This window comes from Pipistrellus hanaki (assembly GCF_964339955.1).
Source record: "Pipistrellus hanaki genome assembly, chromosome: 11".
NCBI classification, from domain to species: Eukaryota; Metazoa; Chordata; class Mammalia; order Chiroptera; family Vespertilionidae; genus Pipistrellus; species Pipistrellus hanaki.
Genome location: NC_140513.1, coordinates 8,695,814 through 8,714,375, shown reverse-complemented (window position 1 = coordinate 8,714,375; position 18,562 = coordinate 8,695,814). Strand labels below are relative to the sequence as shown.

Here is an 18,562-nt window from a genome sequence, read left to right as displayed (position 1 = left end):
CTATAATTTCCGTAACGTTGAGTACCCCTCGTACTCATGAGAAAGTAGAATTAGGCGCAGCTAAGCACGGTGCAGTGCATATCCCCACCAAACTCCGGTGCAACGCGTACCCCCACCAAACTCTTCCAGTACCCCTGGGAATACGTGTACCACACTTTGGGAAACACGGCTCTAGAGCAGCGTTTTTCAACCGATGTTGCCTGGTGTGCCGTAGGTGCAGACAAGACAAGAATTTTATAATTTTTCACTATTTTGTTTACTTAATATTTCATAATAAAGTAATTATAAAATACTTTCTTTGTGTTTATTTGATTCCTATTCAAGAGAATTACTTTATATATAGTCAATATAGGCACAGAGTTAAATTTTTTAACATTTTCTAATGGTGGTGTGCCTCGTGATTTTTTTCATGAAACAAGTGTGCCTTTGCCCAAAAAAGGTTGAAAAACACTGCTCTAGAGGACCGAAAATCAGCCCTGCTCCTCCGGGGTTCCCTCTGCCCTGTCCCACCCCACCCCGGGCAGGAAGTGATCTCCTCAGACCCCAGGCCCCGTACCATCCGCCATCTTCTGCTCGCAGTCCATGAGGTCCCGGCAGACCCGGGCGGGGTTCTCTTTGGTGCCCAAGGGCGTCTTAATGCTCTGGATGAGGTGGCTGAGGTAGTGTAAGGTTTTGAAGATCTCCCCTCCCTGGTCCAGCACCAGCCGGTCCGGATGGCTGGAAACCTGTGGTGAGGAGAGAGCCATCAGCCCCTGAGGTCCTGGCTCGGCCCGAGGTCTGAGCCTCCACGGTCCCAGGGGTGCTGCCTTGGAGGCTTAGAGGCTTGAGAGGAGCAGAGGGCAGCCTGGTCTCTGGTGCAGAGTGGGCAGGCATCCATGAGCAAGGCAACCAGGGGTGCAGAACACTGGGGAATGGCCACATTCCCAGAAGGGGTTGGGGGAGATCTTTCTCTTGTACCCGCCCCCCATGGAAGGGAAACAATGGGCTCATCCATGCTGCCCTTTGCCCTGGATTGTGAGCCCCCCGAGAGCAGACTGGCATCCACTTTTCCAGCTCAGGACACATGGAAAGGCATGTAGGAGTCTTAGCTGGCGGGGTGGGGTGAGCTCCCCATGGGGGAAGGAGGCAAGGCAGCAGAGGGCACTCCAGACAGGGGTCTGACTAGAGGACCCCGAGAGCCTGCTCAGCCTGCAGCCCAGGAGTTGAGATGAGCACAGGCTGGGGGCTGAGCGGAGCCCTGTGGGATGGCCCCGAGCTTCCTGCTCCGGGCAGACTGTGGCCTGAGCCGTGGGAAGCTGCTGTGGGTGCGGGGCCAGTCGAGCGTCCTTTTGACTCGGGCCAGCAAGAACGCTGACACCCGGCGGGGGCTTTGGAGGGAAAAAGGCTCGGGGAGTGGCTGTGTGACATTGTCTGTGTCGCCATCGAGCCTCAGGAACCCCCTCCCCTGCCTGTGGTTGTGAGATACCCGCCAGGGCTACGAAGGGCCTGGTGCAGATCACGTGGGCGGGGCAAGGACCACACACTATTTCTGTTTCTCTCGGGAAAGGATCCCACGTGCCAGGGCCCTGGCGGTACCTCTGCTCTCAGTGCTCCATGAGTGTCCATCCACGTCCGGAAAGCGGCCCCAAGGTCATCTTGTTGCTGTGCCGGGAGAAGACGGGTTGTGCATCCTGGACGCCCAGGCCCACCGAGCAGGAGCCCCCGGGTCTGAGTGCCCGCTCTCCACCCCACCCTCCCAGCAAGGTCCTGGCTAAGGCACAGGCCCTCATTGAAACTCTGTCCTTCCTCCCCAGGCAAATGGAGTCTGGCCCTTCCACACCCTTCCTCGAGGCACTTTGTAGCTCGTAGCCCTCAGGATTAAGTCCAAACTCCTCAGCATGATTGCAAGGCTAGGCCTGAGTGCTGTGGCCTCTGGCCCTCCTCTCTCCTCTCTCCCACATCTATTCTGTGCACAACACACTACCATACGTCTAAGTCCTACAGGCCATGCTTTATCTAGCCACAGGACCTTGGCACATGCTGCTCCCATCCCTGGAACACTTTTCCTCCCTCCACTGCTCCATCTGGCTCCCTCCTAGTCCAGTGGTTCTCGGCCAGAGGCGATGATGCCCCCTCGTGGACATTTGACAATACCTGGAGACAGTTTTGGCTGCCGCAACTGGAGGGAGATGCTACTGGCATTTAGTGAGTAGAAGCCAGGGTTGCTGCTAAGCATCATACAATGCCCAGGAGAGCCACTCCAGCAAAGAGTTATTTAGTCCCAGATGTCAGAGGCACCCAGGGTCCCCAGCCTGCTCTCTCCTGAGACTCAGAACCTGATACAGGAGGATCCTCAGCAATCAGCCGATCTGCACCAAGGGTACCACCAGGACCCAGGAGCCGGTGGCTGGAGGGCCTTCCTGGGGTCACAAGGCCACCGCCCAGCTAAAGTCTGGGTTTCTGCTGACTTCAGTTTGGCTCAGTGGATAGAGCATCGGCCTGGGACCTGAAAGGTCCCAGGTTCGATTCCGGTCAGGGGCATGTACCTTGGTTGCGGGCACAACCCTGATGGGGGTGTGCAGGAGGCAGCTGATCAATGATTCTCTCTCATTGATATTTCTAACTCTCTATCCCTCTTTCTTTCCTCTCTATAAAAAATTATATATATATATATATTTTAAGTCTGGGTATCCTACCTCTGAGGCCTCAGGACTCAGGGTCCAATATGGAGTGACAAAAGGACGCAGGCATCCCCACGCCCAGCTTAGGGTGCTCGCCACTGTGGCCAGAACTGGGGTCAGCTGCCAACCTCCCCTTCCCCAGGCCTTCCCCAAGTAGACAAAGGAGAATGCTCTCTGACTTACAAGGTGGATGGGTCTCCCTGGAGGACCCTGCAAAAGAAGGGGCCGGGTCAGTATTTGACGGGGACTCAGGGCTAGACCCCAGGGACTGTCAGGAGCTTACAGGGGCTGTCCGGGCATGAGAGGCCCCACCGGGCTGGCCTACTCTCCCCTTGAGGTCTGTGCAGTACAAGAAGCTCATGAGTCCTATGAAGTCAGAGCCAACACAAGCGCCTGCCACCAAATCCTCGGGCCTCCTTCAGAGGAACCCCACCCCCGGGCCCAGAGTCCAATGGGCACCGTGCACGCGGTTACCTACCGGTGGGCCAGGTCGCCCTCTGGGGCCGGGAGGACCCTGGAGGAAGAGGAGAACAGTGAGGCCCTGGTCAAACGCCTTCCATCTTCCCCCACCCGGGGCTCCCGGAGCCGACCTACGACCCAGGGGCAATGGTGACCCTGGCACCGATGGGTACAGATGGGATGACTGGGGCCCAGGAACCCAGAGTGCCTGCCCAGTCCCACTCCCCCACCCGCCGGCCCTCACCCCCGAGCCCACTCACCCTCGGACCTTGCAATCCCTGGATGGAGACAGAAGCAGGAGAGAGAGTTAGGAGACCTGACAGAGCCGTGCTCACATCCCCGAAAATCCTCCCTCCCCCGTCCCCGTAGCCCGGGCCCCAGCCCGTCCACTCACCATGTTCCCTTGGCTGCCTTTGTCGCCCCTTGGACCCTGCAATAAACGATGGGCCCGTGAGAGAGGGCTCAGAGGGAAGCCCCATTTCCCAGATGGGGAAACTGAGGCCCGAGCCAGAGCCCCGGGGCACAGAGACAACCTGGAACCAGGAAGGCCAGGGGAACCAGCGGTCTTTGGCCAACCTCCCGCACCTACCGGGCGTCCTGAAGGTCCCAAGATCCCAAGGGGCCCGATGATGCCTTCTTTCCCCTAAAGGAGAGAGGAAGGCTTGTGTGTCCTGGTCCCAGGGGCTGCGGGGGTCGTCACAGGGACAGGAGGGGACAGGGCTCCGCGCACGTCCCAAGGGAGCAGACTGGAGGCTTCCTTGGACAAAGGCCAGGCCATGCACCTCCTGAGCCCCGCCCCCCCCATGTTCCTCGGGGTGGGCTACAAGAGTGGTGTGAGCCGAAACCGGTTTGGCTCAGTGGATAGAGCGTCGGTCTGTGGACTGAAAGGTCCCAGGTTCAATTCCGGTCAAGGACACGTAGCATGGTTGTGGGCACATCCCCCGAAGGGGGTGTACAAGAGGCAACTGATCGATGTTTCTCTCTCATCGATGTTTCTCTCTATCTCTCTCTTTTCCTCTATGTAAAAAATCAATAAAATATATTTTTTTTAAAAAGAGTGGGGTGAGGGGAGCAGGTGGAACCGGCTGGCAGGAATGGCAGAGGTAAAGGTGTGGAAGTGGAAAGGAAGACTGCGGGCAGAGGGGCTTAAGCCTGAAGGAACCCCGCTGATGGCTGGCCAGCCTTCCACTTGGGGCCACTCTCCCTGCTGGGACAGAGAGGAAGGGGACTCACCATCAGGCCAGGAGGCCCCCGGGGCCCCTGGATGCCTTTGAAGCCGACGTCCCCAGCGGGGCCCTGCGGGGGAAAGAAGAAGCCTGTGTCTAGTGGCCACTCAGGGGCCCCAGCAGCTTCCCCAGCCCCTGGGGTCTGGCTAACCTTTGGCCTCTCTGACAAAGTAACAAAGTTCACAGTTATGAAGCAGGTTATCAGTGTGCAGGCTCAGGGCTGTGTGCTGCATGTGTCTGGTCTTAATTATTACAACCACCCTCTGCTGTGATTATGCCCATTTTTCAGATGGGGAAACTGAGGCTTGGAGAGACCAAGTGCCTGGCCTGAGGGACACGGCTGGTAAATGGTGGAACTGGGCTTAGAACCCAGGTTGGCTGGAGTGGGAGTCCCTGGGACAAGGTGCTCCCATGCTCGGTTCTGGTCGTGTAAGTGCTCGAGAAAGGTTTGCTGATAGAATAAAGGAACGAGGAGGCAGATGGGCGGGACCCCAACAGGAACAGCGGGGTGGGGTTCTGTACCTTGGGTCCGAAGAGGCCAGCTATCCCCGGGAAGCCCATCTTGCCTGTGTCACCCTGTGGGGAGAGCAGGAGGAGATGGTGTGAGTGGGGCCAGGACAAGGGGGCCTCGCAGTCCCCTGGGACCCCGGGGCCTGCCTTTCCCCAGGGACGTCAGTCAGACACTCTGTCATGAGACGCTCAGGTGAGTATGAACCGTTCACAAACTAGAAACCAAGTCAATCTGGGTTCCCAGGGGAGAAAGAGCCTGTGCCCCTGTCAGATGAGAAAGCAGGGGCCAGCTCTGGGATTCCACGAGGAACTCTCCAGAACACCCAGGATCACCTGTCCCAGGCCTTCAAGGAAGAGAATGAAAGGACCCACTAACCATTCCCGACCCACCAAGGAAGGATCCCTTAAAAGGACCCCAGTAGGTGGGGGCCTGCTAGGTGCCAGGCACTGTGCGTGCACCGTCATACATGCACGTCCTGGCTCAGAGGGGGCAGGAACTTGGTTCAAAGCCACACAGCCATTATGTGGGGGGATGCACCGGCTCCTGGTCAGGTGGGACCAATGCCAGAGGCCTGGCGTACATGGTAGGTGTCCATGAGCTTTTAAAGAGATCGCCTAATGGTTCTCCAAAGCGGCTGCACCAATTTCCATGCCTATGAGAGTGCCACACCCTTGCCACCACTTGGCTCGGTGAGTCTTTTAAAATGGTCACCCTTCTAATAGGTGTGTAGTAGCATCTCATTGTGGTTTTAATGAGCATTTGCCTGATTAATAATATTGATCTTTTTTTCCACTTGTACTTTTTTTTTGCCATATGTATATCTCCTTTGATATGCGTATTCAAACATTTTGCCCAGGTTTATAATTGAGCTGTTTCATTCCATTTTATTGAGTTTTGAGAGTTATTTCTATATTCTAGATATAAGTCCTTTATCAGACATACAATTTGTGTTCCTCCTAGTATGTGGCCTATTTGTTCTCTAATCAGTGCCTGTTGAGGGGCAAAAGTTTTAATGAAGTCAAATGGATAAAATTTCCTTTTGTGGATCATGCTCTATTCTTTTTATATATTCTTAGATCCATTTCCCTACAACTGTATTGAGATGTCTGGGCTGGGTGGCCTACGTTGCAGGTTGGGTCACCAGTCAGGCCACATATAAGCATCAACCAATAAATGCATAAATAAGTGGAACAATAAATCAATGTCTCTCTCACTCTCTCTCTCAAAATAAAAAGTTTTTAAACTGTATTGAGAATGTTTGTATCTATTCATGAGGTATATTGCTCTGCAGTTTTCTTTGTAATGTTAGCCTCCCAGAATGCATTGGGAAGCATTCCCCTTTTGGGAAGAGCTTATGCAGACTTGGTCTCATCTCTCTCATAAAGGTTTACTAGAATTCACCAGTGATGTCATCTGAGCCCAGGGTTTTCTTTGAGGGAAGTTTTTTTTGTTTGTTTGTTTGTTTTTTAAATATATTTTATTGATTTTTTACAGAGAGGAAGAGAGAGGGACAGAGAGTTAGAAACATCGATGAGAGAGAATCATCAATCAGCTGCCTCTTGCACACCCCCACTGAGGTTGTGCCCGCAACCAAGGTACATGCCCCTGATCGGAATCAAACCCGGGACCTTTCAGTCCGCAAGCTGATGCTCTAGCCAAACCGGTTTCGGCTGAGGGAAGCTTTGAAATTACAGATTCAATTTCTTCCATCTGTGCTAGGCCATTGATCTGGCTGTGACCCACCTCTCCCCATTCTGAAGGGACCGCTCAGCTCTCATCTCTCAGTCTCCTCCCACCCACTCCGCTCAGGGGCGGCAGTGTGGCAGCTGGGACCCAGAGAGCGCACTGCTCTGCCCTGTCACAGAGCCCGCAGGTGGCTGCTGGGTCCGTGTGTGTGCACGTGTGAGCGTCAGTGTGTGTGTGTGTGTGTGTGTGTGTGTGTGTGTGTGCGCGCGCGCGCACATGTGAGCGAGGGAGCATGTGTATTTCCTGCGGTTCACTCACCGGCTGGCCTTTGGATCCAGGCTCCCCCTGGTTCCCAGGAAGACCTGTTCCGCCCTCCGTCCCCCGCTTACCGGGGGGACCCAGCTGCCCGGGTAATCCACTTTCACCCTTTGGGAAACAGACCAAAATGAGCAGTCAGAGGGGAAACGGTTCCAGGTGGTTCCATTCAGGGGAGGGGCAGGGGGAACCTGGGAGACAGCACAGAGACTCCACAGGGTCAGCTGAGGCCTCAGGATGGGGGGCCCACCTGTGGCAGGGCCCTCAGAACTCCAGCCTCCTTAAGAGGAAATAAGTCTCTCTACTCTGGCGTCCCCTCCACTCTCCACACGGCCTCTCCTCTCTATGGTTTCTTCCCAACAGACCATGCAGTTCCCACCTGCACGCCTGCACCCACACCGCTCCTTCTGCCTGAAAACCACCGCCCCCTTCTCCCTCAAACCCGCCCTGGGCCAAGGCCACCTCCCCCCGTGCCTGCTGTCCTTTCCCCAACTAAACCTTGGGCTCAGGAAGGGAGAGCCATGCCTGACGCACTCATCTCAATCTTCCCTCATATCTAGCCCTGGGCTCGTATTGACTCAATCGCCCACCCCCGCCCCCTCCCCCCTACTCCTCTTATCCCCCTGCCCCTTCCACCTACCTAATCCCTCAAGGAAGCTTTTTAAAAAGATGTCTTAGGGAGGAGGGTCCTAGGTGTCAAACACAAGGCCCGCGGGCCAAATCCAGCCCGCCAGGCCTTGCAATGTGGCCCGCACCGCGCTGTCATCACTGCACTCCGCTGTCAGTTTATGACATTGTCAGTTTATGACTGTTCAGTAAACCATTCAGCCCAAGATTTAGGCTGGATTTTAGATTTTGGCCCCTTCTCTGATTGAGTTCGACACCCCTATCCTAGTGGCAAACAACATCTGTTGTTCTACAAAGGCCCACAAGAGGGCGCCCATGGACAACTCAACCACCAGTTAAAGGGCCAGGGCCCCCAGGGCAGTGTTGACAGCTCCCTGAACAAACTACCCTTTGAGTTAGATGGAAGCTTGGACCGGAGCCCCTGGGAAAGGTAGGCAATGTGGACTCCATTTTCCCAGAGGCCATGGGTGCCCATGTCGGCATTATAGTCAAAAGTCATTCTAGTTAGAACCGTGGCAGGAAGAGTGAAGGGGGATCAGTAAGTGTCTGACCTTGAATCCTGGGGGTCCCTGTGCTCCCGGCAAGCCGGCCACACCGAGGTTTCCTCTCTTCCCAGCAGGACCCATGGGGCCAGGAGTCCCATCAGCTCCTTGCTCCCCCTGGAAAGAACGAGGGCAAGGAAGATCTCTCATGTTTCGGGAGAGGCAGCCAAGGAGGCGGGGTGGCTAAAAGCATGGGTAGTGGGGGAGGACTCTAGGTGGAGCTGGGGTCTGGGAGGTCAAACTCCAGCATGGAGGTCATCCCTCTACTGCGTGAAGATGGCTGGACCAGAGGGATAGAGCGAGTGAGGACTTGAGGGTAGGGCAGGGGAGGGGTCTTAAAAGCCAGAAGCTCATCCAGCGGGCAGGGAACGCCTTCTGGGTGCTGGCGTGGAGGGAGATGGTCAGAGGGCCATGCTCCCAGGTCTCAAGGGAGGAGGCTGTTGCTCACTCGGGGAGCTTCTGGGTTTGTGGGTTCTGCCCTGCTCCTCCTGCTCCATAGCCCATGGCAAACCCCTCCTCCCCTGACCCCCATACACACACCTCATCCCAAACGGAAGTGCCCAAGTCCCGCTCACCTGCTGTCCCGGGCGACCATCCCTGCCAGGAAGCCCATCTGCTCCAGCGGCACCTTCAGGGCCCTGTCTCCCCACCACGCCTCGGGGCCCCGGCAGCCCCTGCAGGCCCTGGGGGGACACAAGGAGCTTCTGAGGGTTTCTGGGGAGGGGAGGGAGGTGGGTGGGAGAGGAGAGGCTGAGGGCCACTCACCTGGATCCCCCTCCGTCCTGGAGCCCCGGCCTTGCCTTGCTTTCCCTTTGGTCCCTGAAAAACCAAGGGCCACCTGATGGAGGTCGCCGGGAGGTGCAGAACCCCAGGAGCCCTAGAAGCAGGGCACCGAGAGGATCCTGGGCCCAGCCCCTCCACCTCTCGGACCTCAGCATCTGAATCTGCAAAAGGGCCCGGGTGCCTGGCCTGGAGGCCCAGGGGCAGAGCCGGCCTTGGAACCTGCCGGCTGTCCCTGACCCCGCTCTGGGCCTGTCTCTCACCGGTCCCACTGCAGGGGCTCTGGGCATCGGCAGCTTCCCGGTGGGAGCCTGAGGCCCCGCTGGCCGGTTCCCGCCCTTTGCCTAGGCCCTTCCAGCCCTGCCTCCTCCTTGCTGTCTGTGTGCTTGGGCCAGACTCTCCCCTTCCCAGGGCCCCAGTGTTCCCCGTGGACACCCAGCCCTCTTACCTCTTCCCCTTTCGATCCTTTGGGTCCCGGTCGCCCCCGGGGTCCCGGATGCCCCTGCAAACCAAGGTGAGATGACGCAAGGCAGCCCCAGGATTCTCTCCCGGGGAGGGTGGCCAGTCTCCGCCTGGAGAGGGAGGGGTGGGGAGGGGTTTGGGGGTGCAGGCTCTGGGGGTGCCCCCAGGGTCAGGGCAGGGGAAACCAGAATGGGCTGCCCCAGGCCCTCCTGCAGGGAGGGTCCCTTTAAGCTTTAAAGGGCCCATTCTTAAGTTTCCCCCATAGCAGCTCCACCCCGCCTCAGGGCAGGAGTCCGGGACAGGGAGGAAGCACCACTCACGGGGAGGCCCTGCTGGCCCGCATTTCCACAGAGGCCGGGTACACCCTCCTGTCCCTGGAAGCGAAGGAGAGACGGGTGAGGGGCCCATTCTGGAGGGGGCGGCTTTCAACCCAGAGGAGCCCGGCAAGCCCTTGCTCTTCCTAGCCTGTGTCACGGCCCCTCTGAGCCTCAGCTCCCCCACCTGCAGGGTGGAGGGGAGGGAGGAGCCTGCTGAGGGCCCAGTGCTCACTTATGCGTCCCGTGGCTGGGCTCCTGCTTCTCCTGGGAGGACTGTCTGGCCGGCACAGATGGGGGACGGAGGCCCTCACAGGAGGGGCCTTTGTCCCCCACGGCCCCCTCTCTCTCCCTCAGGAAGGTCTCGGGCCAGGCCCTACCCTTTCAGCATGAATTACACCCCGAGCCCTCTTCCAGGGGCTTGCGCTCCAAGCCTGGGCACTCCTGGTGGGAGGCCGGGCTTGTGTCCAGGTGAAGGCTGTTCTGATCCCAGGTAGCACGTGCCAGGGGAGGGGCCTGGGGCCGAGGCACACCCCCTGTAACACCCTCATGCAGCCAGCAGGGGGCGCTCCGATACTTACAGGGTATCCAGGGTCCCCTGGCTCCCCGCGATCTCCTCGGTCACCCACAGGGCCCTGACGAACAAGGACAACAGCACAAATGGGCCTCCAGGTGCAGGGGATGCCAGACCTGGGCCTCATTGGCCACGCCCACTACAGAGCTCCAAGGAGCCTCACCCCTGCTCAGCCTCCCCCTCCCCCTCTCCCTCCCCACACAGCAGGAGGCCAGGGTCCACTTTGGCCTTGGTCCAGCGGATGGAAGTGGAGGGGGCGCTTACCGGGTCTCCAGGTGGCCCGGGGGGCCCCTCGGCCTTGCCGTCCTCGCCCTGCTCCCCCTGTGGACACAGAAGCAGCTTTAGGACAAACCACCTGCTCTTGGCGAATTTGGGTGACTCCAGGCTCTCCACCCACACTGGGGCCGGAAGGTTCTTCCTCAGAAATGGAGACCAGCCTATTAGGGTTACAGGCGGGAGGCAGGCCAGAGAGGGGAGGGGCCGGCGCGGGGTCAAAACCAGCCCCGAGCCTGGAACCAAGATTGTAGCAACACCAAAGAGTGCTTGTTAGCATCCCCCCTGGGCACCCCCAAACCAATGCCTCCGGCTGTGAGCTGCCTGCCCACGAGGTCACACCCTGCTTTGCCCAGGACCATGGACCTCCTCCTCACAGCTGAGAAATGGGGGCGGGGTGAAGGGGGAACAGAAATACCCATGGAGGGGGTGGGATTTCATGAAATGATGCAGAACTTGCACGATGCTCAGCAGAGAGTGACAATAATTCCAACAGCTGGCGTGCGTGGGCACTGCCGCAGGCCGGACACGGGCTCTCACTGAGTCCTCCCCGCAGCCCTATGAAGCGGGCACTATTATTAGCCCATTCTACAGAGGAGGACACCAGGCACAGAGAGGTGATGGGAGCTGCTCAGAGTACTCGGCCCTCAATAGAAACACCCCTTTCTGTAGCCAAGTGGGCCAATGACCAGCTTTCTGTAACCAAGTGGGACAATGAGCCTCCTAGCCTGGACGGGAGCCCCAGCGGAGGTCCCGGGCTGCCCCAGGTTGCACTCAGCAGGGGACCAACTTAAGGGGTTTTGTCCATAAGACAGTCTCCTGTCTGCAAAGTGGGACTGGGATGCCCGGCAGCGGTGCTCTGAGGGCCCAGGAGGAAAGGCGCATGTAGCTGTCAGCATGCTACGGCACACAGTAGGGCTGTCAGCACACTACTGCACACAGCAGGGCTCAGTCGGTGGCTGTCAGGTTGCTGTTGCTGATAATAATAAGAGCAGGACGATGAGTGGCATAGATGTAAGTGGAGTTTAGAGCGCAGGTGTTTGGGCCATGGCAGACCACCCCGGGGCCTGGTCCGCCCGTCAGACAGGTGGCTGGACGCCACATGCCAGCTGCATGGAGGGTGTTACACAGAATAGCAAGTGGCAGAACTGCAGGCCTCAGAATGTTCCAGCTTCAGACAACACTGGTGTCATCTCCCATGGGGCACCTTCTGGGCAGGGGACTCCAGTCAGGGCACCTCTGAGCCCCCTCCCTGTCAGCAGGGACTTGAAGGGGAGGCCAGAGAGGCAGGAGAGAGGGGAGCTGTGCCTGGGGCTGGAGCCCATCCCAGGCACGAACCAGGCCCCAAGGCTGGCGGCGGGAGCACCTTGGCCCCGAGCCTCTGTGGCTCCTGCGGGCGGAGATGGAAGGCAGGAGGGGTTTGGCCCCAGGCCTGGGACCAGTTGTACCCAGGAGGGTGGCCCAGGGAGTGGGGATTCCCTCTCTGCCCTGTCCACTCTCCATGGCTCTATCCTGGGGCTCGTCCCGCTGTGGGGGGAGGCAGCTGGACGGGGGACCGGGGGAAGGGGCCGTGTTCACCTCGCGAGGTCTGGGTGCCAGGCATTTTATGACGTATGCCTCCTACATTGTTACACAGAACCCACCCCTATGCCGCTGCCACTGCTGCCCCACCTTACATACAGATGGTGAAACTGAGGCCCAGGGAAGGAAGGGTCTTCGCCAAAGCCACACAGAAATCAAGGGGCGGTCTGGACCAAAAGCCAGCGATAGCGATCTCTCCCTCTGACCCCCATTGAGGCTGTGGTCTGGGGATGCATTTTTTAGCAGCAGAGAGCTAGGGGAGCCCCTGCCTCCCTTCTCCCTCTTCCTAGGGTCTCATCCCATCACCCCAAACCCTCTGCCACTGCCTTCATAGATACACATCCCACAGGGAATTTTCCAGTGAACAGCCTATGGGCTCACCGGAGCATCTGCCTCTGGCTAGAGAAGCTGGGTCTGGCCGGAGACAGAGCCTAAATCCTGGTCCCGCCACCCTCCCCTGACCTGGAGCTGGTCCCTGAGCACCACAGAGACTGGGTTCTCCACCTGTCACATGGGACTCTGATGCCTCCGTGTCGAGGTCAGGACGAGGACTGGGGAGAATCTGGTGGGAAGAGCTTGTACTTGGCTCTTACGCTTCGAGGGCAGGTCTCCCCAGGACCCCACTCTCTCTCCCCTCCCAGCCTGTGGTGGACTCTTCACCGATGTTCCCATTTTTATGTCTGAGCTCATGAGGGCATCATTCCGCAGCCCCCGCACTAGATAAATCATCATAAAGCCACGCATGCCTGTGGCACTGCCGGCCAATGCCTGACCACATGGATCACACCATGCGAGTCAGAAAATGGGCCTGGCTGACATGTAGGTGATGTCTAGCTCAGCCTTCCCAAGGTGCCCGCCCACTTACCAGATGAGGCAATCAAGGCTCAGGGAATCCAGAGGCCCCACCCCAGGCCCCAGCAGACATATAGCAGATTGGGGGTTTGGGTTCCACTCTCAGCAGCCGTAGGGGCTACTTCTGGGGCTGTAGCTGGCCCAGAGCAGAGAGGAACCCCCCCTTTTTTTAGAGTCTGTGTTAACTCCTCCCGCACCAGCCTGTGAGGGCCGAGGAGGGACTCTGGGAACCGAGAGGCTCTCTCTGCGGTTTCCCGAGTGATGTCAGAGGCTGCGGCTCACTCTGATGGCAGATCTGCTCTTCTCCAGGCAGGAGGCCGGGCCAGCTGGCCGGGCCGGGGTGATTCACCCGCAGCGGGATGTAGTTAGCGGGGAGCTGACTCGGCAAAGTGAAGCAGGGCCGAGGAGGCAGCGGGCAGGGAGGCAGCGCGGCCGCCCAAACCTTCCAGCTGAGCCACCGGGAGAGAAGGGAGGGAAGGGAGGAGGAGGAACCTAGAGCCGCTAACATAGGACTCAGAGATGGCCTCAGGGCCAGCGTGGTGGCACTGCCGTGGGTTCTGACCCAGGCCCGATGCCCTGGACCTCGGGTGGTCCCACCTGCCCCAGGGCACAACCGTCAGCAAGGTTCCTTCTAGCAACTCCTCTCCTTTTTTTTTATTCTTTTCTAATCCTCATCTGAGGATATTTTTTTCTGTTGAATTTTTTTTAGAGAGAATGGAAGGGAGGGGGAGAGACACAGGAAGAGAAACATCCATGTGAGAGAAACACACAGACCGGTTGCCTCCTGCACGTGCCCGACCAGGCCCGGGAATTGAGCCTGCAACTGAGGTCTGTGCACTTGACGGGAATCAAACTCAGGACCCTTCCGCCCAAGGGCTGACACTCTATCCACTGAGCAAAACTGGCTAGGGCACAACTCCCTTCCTTTATGGCATCTGGAGCCAAGGATGGGGGGATGGAGGTGCCTCCCCTCGGCCTCGCATGCTCCTCTGTGGTCAGTAAATCTGGCGCTCCTGCGTCCTTCCCGAACCCCCTCTTGGCTCTTGCTGGGTGACCTCATTCCCCAGCAAGGCTCCAGCTCCCCTGTGCATGGGGGTGAGGGAATCCGTGGTTTTAGTCATTGCATGACTGCTGTCTCCTTCCCTTGCTGGACCGAAAGCCCAGGAGGCCAGGGACTGGGCCTGCTTTGTTCTGGTGCCGGGCACAGAGACCATACCCCGCACATGTGTGGGGCACAGGTCTGAGGGCTCCTGCCTGCTGGCCGCTGTGGTGCAAACAGGGGTGAGCCTGCTGGGAACGTCCGTGCTGTCCCCGCCACAGTGCCCAGGGTATCAGGGAACAGCTGTTCCCCACAACCCAACACCCACCTTTTCGCCCTTTGGTCCCGGAGGCCCGAGGGGTCCCACGGCGCCTTTGTGTCCCTGCAGGAAACAAGAAGGCGAGGCATGAGGTGAGAGCATGGGGGTGGGAGGACTCCGGAGGGACTTGATGGAGGACGGGGACTCGGAGATGGAGACACTGGGCTGTGCCGCTGGGCCCTGGCTCGGCCCTAACTGGCCGTGTGACTGCTGGGCAAGCCCCGGGCCTCTCCGGGCCTCTCCGGGCCTCTCCGGGCCTCTCCGGGCCCTGGCCTCCCAGCCTGGCCGTGTGGGTGCCCGATACACCTCTAAGGGTGGGTCCGCGTGGGTGGCTGAGGACTCTGACCTCCGTGCCCTGGAGCTGGCCCGGGACCAGACCATGGAAGAAGCTGGCGTGTCCTCTGGGCAGGGGCAGAAGGCTTGCCTCCGGGGCTTGCCCAGTGCATGGTCAGACTGCACCTATGGGTTCCCCCGTGGGTACCCAGCACCCTCTCTTCCAGTTTCCATCTCCTCTGCCTCGCTCGACTGCTCTCCTCCCCTCCCTGCTGGACCTCTTACACACACAGGATCCACCGCTAACGGAACTAGCTGCCGGGCCTTGCACACACCTTCACCACCCCGAGCCTCCGATTCCCTTTCTGAGCAAGCCCCGTGCCGCGCCGAGGCCTGGCGTCCCAGATGTGAAATGTGGGTTTGGCTCCGCCACCTCCGGGGATATGCCAACTGGGATGCAAAACCGGGCCAAGGCTCTTTCCTCCCACAGAGCGCAGAGACGAGGTACGTGGGGCGCCCACCATCAGAGGGAGCAGTCAGGGCGTGGAGAGAGGATCTCTGTCCACCCCACCCCGCCTGGCCCCCGCTGGGCCCCCCTGGTGCTCTCAGGGGCAGGGAGGCTAGGACTCTCCCAGGGCCGGGGGCTGGCCCCCAGGTGGGAGGTGGGGGAGGTAGAGCTACGGAGGGGTCGGGGGGAGGTGAAATTTTCTTACATCGTAGCCAGCCAGTCCCGGTTCTCCTTGGGCCCCCATCCGTCCTGGAGCGCCCTATGAGAGGAGGACACCGCGTTGGTACGAGTGTGGCTCCCACAGCAGGGACTCGCTCTGTCCCCCCGGGCTCCAGCCAGCTTAGCCCGGCAGCCTGGTACATATATTTCTCCCTGAACCCAGGCTAGAGGTCAAGGTGAAGAACAAGTGGCATTGTCCCTTCTGTCCTGAGGCTCCTCGCCCCCCCAAGAACCTTCCTTCTCCCAACTGCAGTGGTTCCCGAGAGCCGAAGGCCTCAAAATCCCCCAATTCTGTGAGCAGAGTGGTGCTGAAAAATTGCACGATGTGAACTGGCAGTTCAGTGGTAGGTAAAATAGGGGCAACAAGTATTCAGAATACCCCTTGCTAATGAGTTTCCTGCTTATTGCCTCTGCTCGGAGGTTAGCACCTGGGCGGTGGGAACGCTAGCTAAAAGCGCGCCCTGCGCGTCTGCCCTGACCACGCATTGGCGGCTTGAACTCAGCCCTGGTGGCAGCATTTCCACCAGGACATGGGCAAGTGCCCCAGCCAGCACGGCTGCTGACCACACACACACTGGCAGCTCAGAGATGCAGGTCACCCTCGTCTCTCCCCCCCCCCCCACCCCCGACTCCTCTTAGGGTCTCCTTCCTGCCGCAGCGGCCACCCCGGCCAGCGATGGCCCGGGACAGCGTCAGAGCCAACCGGGGAGCGCAGCAGCTTCGCCTGATCCCCGTGAACCGGTTTCCAGGGGAACCTCCCCGTTCAGGAAAAGCACCCCCCAGAGTCTGGTTGGATTAAGACTAAGACTAAGCAGAGCTCACTCATCTAGTCTCCAGGGGACCAGGACCCGTAAGATTGTGTGGTGTGCACTCTCCCAGATTCTGCTGGTCCCCAAAGGGACCCACGATGCAAAGGGAGTGGCTGAGACAACAGGGGTTCAGCCGACAGCTGGAGTGGGGAGACCTCCCTTTCTGCCCTTGGCCCCGCTGTGCCCTGACTGACACCACCCAGCCCACCCCACCCCACCCCACCCAGAGGGTTCTCACCGTTGGTCCCAGGCTGCCCCGGGACCCTTTAGGGCCTGGGGTGCCAGGGGGTCCGGGGTCTCCAGGGACTCCCATCTCACCCAGCTGTCCTTGGTAGCCCTTGGCACCCTGCAGCGGGAGGAGAGACAGACCGTCACCAGGCCTCTGGTGGGAGGAGGGGGAGAGGGGAGGGCAGAGGGTGGGGGCCACAGTGGATCATGGCAGGAGGAGACAGAGGATCCTACCTTGGCCCCGGTCCGGCCCTTCTCGCCTTGCTTCCCTGGTTTTCCTTCAGGACCCTGAGGGAGAAGGAGGGGGAGGGAGGAAAAGATGAGGAATGAGGGACCACTAGCCGGGTCCACGCAACATCACAGCCTGGGATCCCAGCTGATTCTGCGCTCCACGTCCATGTGACCTTGAGCATGACCCAGCTTCCTGTGATGGCATATTTGCCTGCAAAGTGGGGGCAGAGCTGAGGATTCACCGGGTGATACAGTGTCGTGCTTACAAGGCGCCTGGTCCATAGTCAGTGATGGATAAATGGCTGTTGTCATGGCTTCCGTCAGGTGCCCAGGCTGTCCCAATGCGGGCTCTGCACTGAGCTCTCTCCATGAGCCACGAATTGTTCCATCTGCCTAGCAACCCTCTGCCTGAGGCCCGACTCAGACTCCCTCCCATAGATGGTGGCAGCCCAAGTGCCTAAAGGCCCTGCCGACCCATGGCACGGCCTTGATTCCCGTCCAGGGCTCAGGGTGCCCGCTGGTGACACCGGGCAGACAGGAGACATGTTCTAGGCCCTCCCTGCTCTCTGAGCTACTGAGCGTCACTTCTGCCGAGCCCTGAGATCCCAGCCCACTGACAGGGTCCCCCTCTCAGGGGCTAGGGCTCAAAGGGCTCGTCCCAGGAGGACACTGTCCCAGGAAGGTCAGCTGCCCTTCCCCCACTCTTCCACTGGAGCAGTGGTGGGCAAACCACGGCTCTTGAGCCACATGCGGCTCTTTGGCCCCTTGATGTGGTTCTTCCACAAAATACCATGTGCGGGCCTGCACGTATGGTGCGATTGAAACTTCGTGGCCCATGCGCAGAAGTCGGTTTTCGGCCTGGGCAAGTCTATTTTGCAGAAGTGGCGCTATACGTAATTGAGAGGTGCTATACATATAAACTATTCACTGAGTTTCAAAAACCCAGTACCAAAAATGCAAAATACCTTATTAATAATTTTTTATATCGATTACATGTTGAAATGTTTGTATCTGGGATACATTGGGCTAAATAAAACGTTACTACCATCAATTTCACCTGTTTCTCTTTACCTTTTAAAAAATGCGACTATTAGATCATTTTAAACCACACATGTAGCTTGTATTCTGTTCCTGTCGGACAGCCATGGACTTGACAATACCCAGGTCTCTTGCTCCTCTAGTTATAGATTCCTACCAATGGCCATGACCTCCACCATGGCCAGGCAATGTGTCCACACTCTATCTCTTGTCTCATTCAGTTCTCAACAGAGAGCTCAGAGGAGGGGATTACTCATCCCATTTTAGAGCTAAAGACACTGAGGCTCAGTGGGACGAGGGCCTGGGCTGCAGGTCACCCAGCCAGGTCAGAAATGAGATGTGAGCCCTCATTTCTAGGTCTCCCTGGGCCCAGGCTGGTGCTGGCTGGGGAACTGTGAAATCAGGATACAGGGGCTGGTGGACAGAGGTGGCTGCAATGGCTTACTCCTTGTCTGAAGGAGAATGAGTCAGTGCCAAAGCATCCGGTACAGGGCCAGGGAGACGGAGTCACCCCCCCCCTCCCCCGGGCAGGCGGCTGGCCACTTGTTCTGACGGCCCTCTGCAGCTGGGAGCATCCCCGTGGTGTGGGAATCCCTGAGTAAGTGCTGGCGCCTCCAGTGGGGTGAGGCCACGGGGCCAGAAGGAAGACTTGTGCTGGGCCCCCATCCATAGAGATGTATTTCTGGAAAGTCCCTGGTGGCTCATAAAATTCTATTTTTAAATACTCAACTGTTTCTAGTCACAGACTGGGAGATACTTGTCCTGCAGTCCTGATGCCAAAGAGACTCAAATACAGGGTTCTCACCACCGCCATCACCAGACCCACACTCAGTCTGGCCCCAATGATCCTCTTTTCTAGCTCCAGTGACAACAAAATATGGACATAACACTGCCACCACCACCACCATCACCACCAGCATCTCCATGTCCACGGTCACCACCACTGCCACTGCAATCACCATCGCCAACACTATCATCATTACTGCTATCGCCACTGCCATCATCATCACCACCAAAATCCCCACCACCACTACTA

At 58.5% G+C, this 18,562-nt stretch overlaps 1 protein-coding gene across 2 annotated transcripts in view; it reads right to left on the bottom strand.

Annotated features, from left to right (window-relative positions):
• COL27A1 (collagen type XXVII alpha 1 chain) overlaps positions 1 to 18,562 on the bottom strand; it is a 125,356-nt gene that overhangs the window by 6,672 nt on the left and 100,122 nt on the right. For both annotated transcript variants that reach the window (XM_084898185.1, XM_084898184.1), the window contains exons 38-58: positions 16,492 to 16,545; positions 16,268 to 16,375; positions 15,207 to 15,260; positions 14,230 to 14,283; positions 10,421 to 10,477; positions 10,164 to 10,217; positions 9,589 to 9,642; positions 9,255 to 9,308; positions 8,792 to 8,845; positions 8,602 to 8,709; positions 8,036 to 8,143; positions 6,861 to 6,968; positions 4,868 to 4,921; positions 4,353 to 4,415; positions 3,709 to 3,762; positions 3,514 to 3,549; positions 3,380 to 3,397; positions 3,139 to 3,174; positions 2,844 to 2,870; positions 1,576 to 1,641; positions 557 to 725 (exon numbers count right to left, since the gene is read on the bottom strand). In XM_084898185.1, the coding sequence (XP_084754311.1) occupies positions 557 to 725; positions 1,576 to 1,641; positions 2,844 to 2,870; positions 3,139 to 3,174; positions 3,380 to 3,397; positions 3,514 to 3,549; positions 3,709 to 3,762; positions 4,353 to 4,415; positions 4,868 to 4,921; positions 6,861 to 6,968; positions 8,036 to 8,143; positions 8,602 to 8,709; positions 8,792 to 8,845; positions 9,255 to 9,308; positions 9,589 to 9,642; positions 10,164 to 10,217; positions 10,421 to 10,477; positions 14,230 to 14,283; positions 15,207 to 15,260; positions 16,268 to 16,375; positions 16,492 to 16,545 (1,390 nt within the window). The remainder of the gene's footprint in view (positions 1 to 556; positions 726 to 1,575; positions 1,642 to 2,843; positions 2,871 to 3,138; positions 3,175 to 3,379; positions 3,398 to 3,513; positions 3,550 to 3,708; positions 3,763 to 4,352; positions 4,416 to 4,867; positions 4,922 to 6,860; positions 6,969 to 8,035; positions 8,144 to 8,601; positions 8,710 to 8,791; positions 8,846 to 9,254; positions 9,309 to 9,588; positions 9,643 to 10,163; positions 10,218 to 10,420; positions 10,478 to 14,229; positions 14,284 to 15,206; positions 15,261 to 16,267; positions 16,376 to 16,491; positions 16,546 to 18,562) is intronic.